General features: G+C 41.1%; 1 protein-coding gene across 1 annotated transcript; it reads left to right on the plus strand.

Annotated features, from left to right (window-relative positions):
- Positions 1–458: 458 nt before the first annotated feature.
- On the plus strand, positions 459–1,759 carry LOC125459984 (leukotriene B4 receptor 1-like). The gene has a single exon (XM_048546993.1). It carries the CDS (start codon positions 519–521, stop codon positions 1,482–1,484), a length of 966 nt encoding a protein of 321 aa, XP_048402950.1. The 5' UTR covers positions 459–518; the 3' UTR covers positions 1,485–1,759.
- The last annotated feature ends 4,596 nt before the right edge of the window (positions 1,760–6,355 follow it).

Consider the following 6,355-nt stretch of genomic DNA (forward strand, 5'->3'; position numbering starts at 1 on the left):
ATATAGAACACAACACCCATCTTGTGGCTGGGACAATCTTCTGTGTTCTCATCCAAAATAATTGAGAAATCAAAACCAGGAATTCCTGTGCTCATTGATAAGCTGAATTGGCTAAGAGTGACTTCCCTTTATTGCCTGCTGCACTGAGCACCAACAATATTGAGCAATGCTCAATATCAAAGATGAAAAAATACATCAGCGGATCATAAACATTTTACTTAAACATAGACTAATTAGCAGATAAAGGGCTGAAATAAATGTGGGGCAAATTATTTTAAAAATTCATGAAACATCGTAGAAAGTTACAGAGGGTTATTTAGTTGCATATTCCTTGATCCCTCAGTCTCGAAATCCAGACATTAGCAGAAAGGATATTTTAACGCGGTTAGTATTGGCATTTTGTAATCTTAGCATGTGACATTGGAAATAGCAGTATTTGCTAACTTTGGCAAGTTGCGTTTAGGAACTGAATTCATACAAAATACCCTGAAGTGTTGGCTGGGCTCATAACAATTAGGATGGACTCAAACAATACAACAGGAGCAGCTCTTAAATCAGCAGCCAGCACCATCCTTGCATTGACATTTATTGTTGGGATTCCAGGGAATTCACTCGTCATCTGGGTCATCTTGCATAAGATGAGAGAACGCTCATCCAGCGTTATCCTGATCCTGAACCTGGCGCTTGCTGATCTGGTTGTGTTGATGACTTTGCCGCTGTGGATTTATTCCATTTGTAACAGTTGGGTTTTTGGAGAAATCTCTTGCAAAATCCTGGGCTATCTCATTTACTGCAACTTGTACGGCAGTGTGCTCTTTATTATGCTGATGAGTATAAACCGCTTCCTGGCTGTTATGTATCCATTTGCTTCACAGAGATGGCAGAGGACTGGGCGTGTTTGCAAAGTGGTCCTTATTGTTTGGTCCTTTGCGTTTTTGCTTTCATGTCCCAACTTATTAACCAGGAAAGTGGACATCATCGATGGCCAGGCTGGATGTTTCGGTGGTCAGTATGATTCCAAGGACCAGCAAATATTGTGCCTTGTGTTGGAAACTCTGTTTGGATTTGTAATACCTTTTACAGTTCTCGCAACCTGTTATGGATTGGTTGCAAAAAGGGTGGGTAAGATGACTTTTAAGAGCAAAAACAGATCCGAAACGTTAATTATCAGCATTATTGCAGCATTTCTAATCTGTTGGTTTCCGTACCATGTGTTCAACGTGATTGAATTGGCTTCCGTGATGCTGGACACGGACGCATTGGAAAGCGTTTCTCAGGTGGGATCTTATATCACAGCAACTTTAGCTTTCATCAGCAGCAGTGTTAACCCTCTACTTTACGCCTTTGCTGCACGGAATTTGCGGAATGGGTTTCGCTCGTCAGTGATGGCCAAGTTATTTGAACAAGTAGCTCAGTACACGAACGATGAAAGTAAACTAGAACGCGAAAATGCAACAAACATGCAAACTATAGAAGAACTGTAAATACCTGAAACATTATTAATGATGTCACTGTTAGAGAAGTATTTTGTGTCTGGTTTACTAATGCAATAGAAATAGTAGATCACTTGCTTTGCAACATAATGGATGCCATTTTTGCACACTATAGAAATTCGCGTTGCATGAACTGCCGTGTCTTAGAATCATTTGTCCATCGAATTTTTTACTGCCAGGTTTGTGCAAATTGATTTCGTGTGTTTCAATTACATTTAACACTGAATTACAAAGATGTTCAATTCAAGCAATTATTAAAATATGACATTTTATGCATTGCTTTCTGTGTATATTCTCGCAGTTTTGCATTTTCTTTGCTTCCACCAGTTGTTGTCCCAGCTAGAACCGATGCAGTTATATTCCATGGGTTTCGCTCATCCCTTAACGATTGCATATGTCACAGCATTGTCTCTGAACTGAAAGAGCAGAATTAATACCACGTCACTGGGAGATCATAACAAATAGGAACAGGAATAGGCCATTCGGCCCCCACCGTCTATTCTGCCATTCAGTAGGATCAAAATAGATTGATAAATCACCTTATCCTGGTGGGTCATATTTGTGCTGTTAACGGTACTGCTTACCTGTGGGAAGCCAGTCACAGAGACAAAACTGACTGCTGTCATTCTGCTGACCACTATGTATGGCAGGGGAAATAAACATAGAGCCATAGAGATATACAACACAGCAACAGACCTTTTGGTGCAACCTGTCCATTCCGACCAGAAAACCAACAAAAATCTAGTCCCATTTGCCAACATTTCGCCCATATCCCTCTTTATTCCAGTTCCCTCTCCCCATCCCCCTCTCTTTGATGAAGGGTCTAGGCCCGAAACGTCAGCTTTTGTGCTCCTGAGATGCTGCTTGGCCTGCTGTGTTCATCCAGCCTCGCATTTTATTATCTTGGAATTCTCCAGCATCTGCAGTTCCCATTATCTCTCCCTCTAAACCCTTCCTATTCATGTGACCATCCAGACACCTTTTAAATGCCGTAATTGTACCAGCCTCCACCACTTCCTCCGGCAGCTCATTCCATACACACACCACCCTCTGCGGAAAATGTTGCCCCGGGTGCCTTTTATGTTTTTCCCCATCACCTTAAATCTATGCCCTCTAGTTTCAGACTACCCCGCCCCAGGGAAAAGACCTTGCCTGTTTACCCTATCCATACCCTAAACGTCTATAAGGTCATCCCTTGGCCTTTGATACCCCAGAGAAAATAGCCCCAGTCTATTCAGCCTCTTACTATAGCTCAAACCCTCCAACCCTGGCAACATCCTTGTAAATCTTTTCTGAACCCTTTCTAGTTTCACAACATCCTTCCTATAGGAGGGCAACCAGAATTGTATGCAGTATTCCAAAAGTGGCCGAACCAATGTCCTGTACAGACACAACATAACCTCCTAACTCCTACACTCAATGCACTGACCAATAAAGGCAAGCATACCAAATGCCTTCTCCACTATCCTGTATACCTGCGATTCTACTTTCAAAGAACTATGAACCTGTGCTGCAAGATCTCCTTGTTCAGCAAAATTCCCGAGAAACCTTACCACAAAGTGTGTAAGCCCTGCCCTGATTTGCTTTTCCAAAATGTAGCTCCTCACACTTATCTAAATTAAACTTCACCTGCCACTCCTCAGCCCATAGGTCCATCCAATCAAGATTGTGTTGTACTCTGAGGTAACCTTTTTTGCTATCCACCACACCTCAAATATTAGTATTATCTGCAAACTTACTAACCGTACCTCCTCTCTTCACATCCAAATCATTTATATAAATGACAAAAAGAAGTGGACCCAGTACCAAACCTTATGGAACACCACTGGTCACAGGTCTCCAGACTGAAAAACAACCCTCCACCACCACATTCTGTCTGCTACCTTTGAGCCAGTTCTGTATCCAGATAGCTAGTTCTCCTGGTATTCTATGCAATCTAATCTTGCTAACCAGTCTACCATGAGGAACCTTGTTGAACGTCTTACTGAAGTCTGTATAGGTCACATCGATTGCTCTGCACTCATCAATCCTGTTTGTTTCTTCTTCGAAAAAACTCAATCACATCAGTAAGACACAATTTCCCACTCGCAAAGCCATGTTGACTATCCCTAATAAGCCCTTGCCTTTCCAAATACATGTAAATCCTGTCCCTCAGGATTCTCCCTAACAACTTGCCCACCACCGATGTCAGGCTCACCGCTCTATAGCTCCCTGGATTTTCCTTGCCAACTTTATTAAATAGTGGCACGACATTAACAAACCTCCAGTCTTCCGACACCTCACCTGTGGCTATCAATAATACAAATATCTCAGCAAGAGGGCCAGCAATCTCTTCCCTCACTTCCCACAGAGTTTTAGGGTACACCTGATCAGGGCCCAGGGATTTATCCATCTTTATGCGTTTTGAGTCAACCAGCACCTCCTCCCCTGTAATATGGACATTTTGGCGACATTGTTATTTGTTTTCCCACATTCTCTAGCTTCCATATTCTTCTCCACAGTAAACACGAATGCAAAATACTCATTTAGTATCTCACCCATCTCCCGTGGTTCCACATGTAGGTGGCCTTGCTGATCTTTAAGGGGTTCTATTCTGTCCCTGGTTACCTTTTTGTCCCTTACGTATTTAGAGAATCCCTTTGGATTTTTCTTAACCCTATTTGCCAAAGCTATCTCATGCCCATTTTCTGCCCTCCAGATTTCCCTCTTAACTATACCCTTCCTGCCTTTATATTCTTCGAAGGATTCACTCAATCTTTGCTGTCTATGCTTGACATATCCTTTTTCTTGACCAAAACCTCAAATTCTTTGATTATCCAACATCTCCTAAGCCTACCAGCCTTCTCCTTCACCATAACATGAATATCCTGTCTGTAGACTCTTGTTCTCTCATTTTTGAAGGCTTCCCATTTACCAGATGACCCTTTATTTGTGAACATCTGCCCCCAGTCAACTTTTGAAAGTTCTTGCCTTATACTGTCAAAATTGACCTTCCTCCAATTTAGAACTTTAAGTTTTAGATCCTTTCTATCCTTTTCCATTGCTTTTTTAAAACCAGTAGAATTATGGTCACTGACCCCAAAATGCACCCCCACTAATACCTCAGTCACCCTGTCCTGTCTTATTTCCCAACTGTATGTCATGTATTGCACCTTCTCAACCAGTTACATCCACATACTGAATGAGAAAATTTTCTTGTGCACACTTAACCAATTCCTCTCCCTTAACACTACGACAATTCCAGTCTATGTTTGGAAAGTTGAAGTCCCCTACCATATCCACCCTATTATGTTTGCAGATAATTGAGATCTCCCTACAAATTTGTATCTCAATTTCTGGCTGACTACCAGGGAGTTTACAGTACAATCCCAATAATGTGATCATTCCTTTCTTATTTCTCAGTTTCATCCAAATAACTTCCCTGGACATATTCTCAGGAATATCTGTCTTAAGTATAGCAGTAATATTATTCTCCAATTAAAGTGCCACTTCTCCTCCTCTCTTGCCTCCCTTTCGATCCTTGCTATAGCATCCATATCCTGGAACATTTAGCTGCCAGTCCTGTCCATCCCACTTCTGTAATTACTATAATATCCAGTCTCATGTCTCCAGCCATGACCTGAATTCATCTGCTTTAACTGTTCAGCCTCTTGCAATGAAATAAATGCAGTTTAATTTGTAAGTCTTACCTCATTCTCTGCTATGTTCCTGCATGGCCTGGCTGTTTGACTTACTCATTTTCCCAACTGTATCAATCTCAGACTGCTCTCTTTCCTACTTTACTAGTTACTAGTAGTAACTTACTAGTTTAAATCCTCTAGAGCAGCTCTAGCAAATCACCTGCCAGTATATTAGTCCCCTTCCAATTCAGGTACAATCTGTCTTTCTTATACAGGTCACTTCTACCCCAGAAGAAATTCCAATGATCCAAAAATGTGATCCTTCTCCCGTGCACCAGCTCTTCAGCCATGCTTTCGTCTGCTCCATCCTCCTGTACCTACCATCACTAGCTCATGGCATCAGGAGTAATCCAGATGTAACTACCCTTGAGGACTTCCTTTTTTAGTTCCTGTCTAACGTCCTATATCCTCTTCTCAGAATCTCATCCTTATCTCTTCCTATGTTGTTAGTTCCAATGTGTACAACAACCTTTTGCTGGCCCCTCTCACATTTGAGAATGTTTGGCACCGTCTCCGAGATAATCTTGATCACGGCACCGGGGAAACTACATATCATTCTGACACCTCGTTGTCAGCCGCAGAAGCATTGGTCTGTGCCTCTTGAGTTAATACTTTGCAAAGTACCAAATGTAAATGTTTCTGTACAGGTGACTGAAAGCTTGCTGAGATGCATCCAAGAAATTGGACCGCGTTGATGAACTGCACACTTTCATTCCTAACATCATATCTATTCTGTTACCTTGCAGAAGGAGATTTTTAATTACATCTCCAATATGGCCTGACCTATAGTTATTCTTTCCCTTTGGTATATTTATAAAATTCTTTTATGTTTTCTAATCCAATATACAAATGTTTCCGCACTGTTTCTTACCCTTTCTACTCAGCCTTTCTCTTTCCCTTAGATATTTCATGTTATAATAACTTTAAGTCATATCTGCCCTAGATTTGTCATATTTCTCTGATGTTACATTTTACTTTTTAGCTTATTCAAGAAAGTTGACTGGATCACCTCTCATTTATTATTAGTTATAAATAAATTAGTTATATTGTTGTTTATCATTAGTTTGAATCTTAATCCTCTCCTGTTGGACATTACCAATTATGTATCTACTGATTATCATAAGAACATAGGAAAGTGGAGGAGGAGTAGGTTCCTGTTCATCCCTGCCCCACCATTGAACA

The sequence above is a fragment of the Stegostoma tigrinum genome, chromosome 16, assembly GCF_030684315.1.
Source record: "Stegostoma tigrinum isolate sSteTig4 chromosome 16, sSteTig4.hap1, whole genome shotgun sequence".
In the NCBI taxonomy this organism is placed as follows: domain Eukaryota; kingdom Metazoa; phylum Chordata; class Chondrichthyes; order Orectolobiformes; family Stegostomatidae; genus Stegostoma; species Stegostoma tigrinum.

Excerpts from the sequence above, each read along its gene's own strand:
- LOC125459984 (XM_048546993.1), top strand. The coding sequence starts at position 519 with ATGGACTCAAACAATACAACAGGAGCAGCTCTTAAATCAGCAGCCAGC.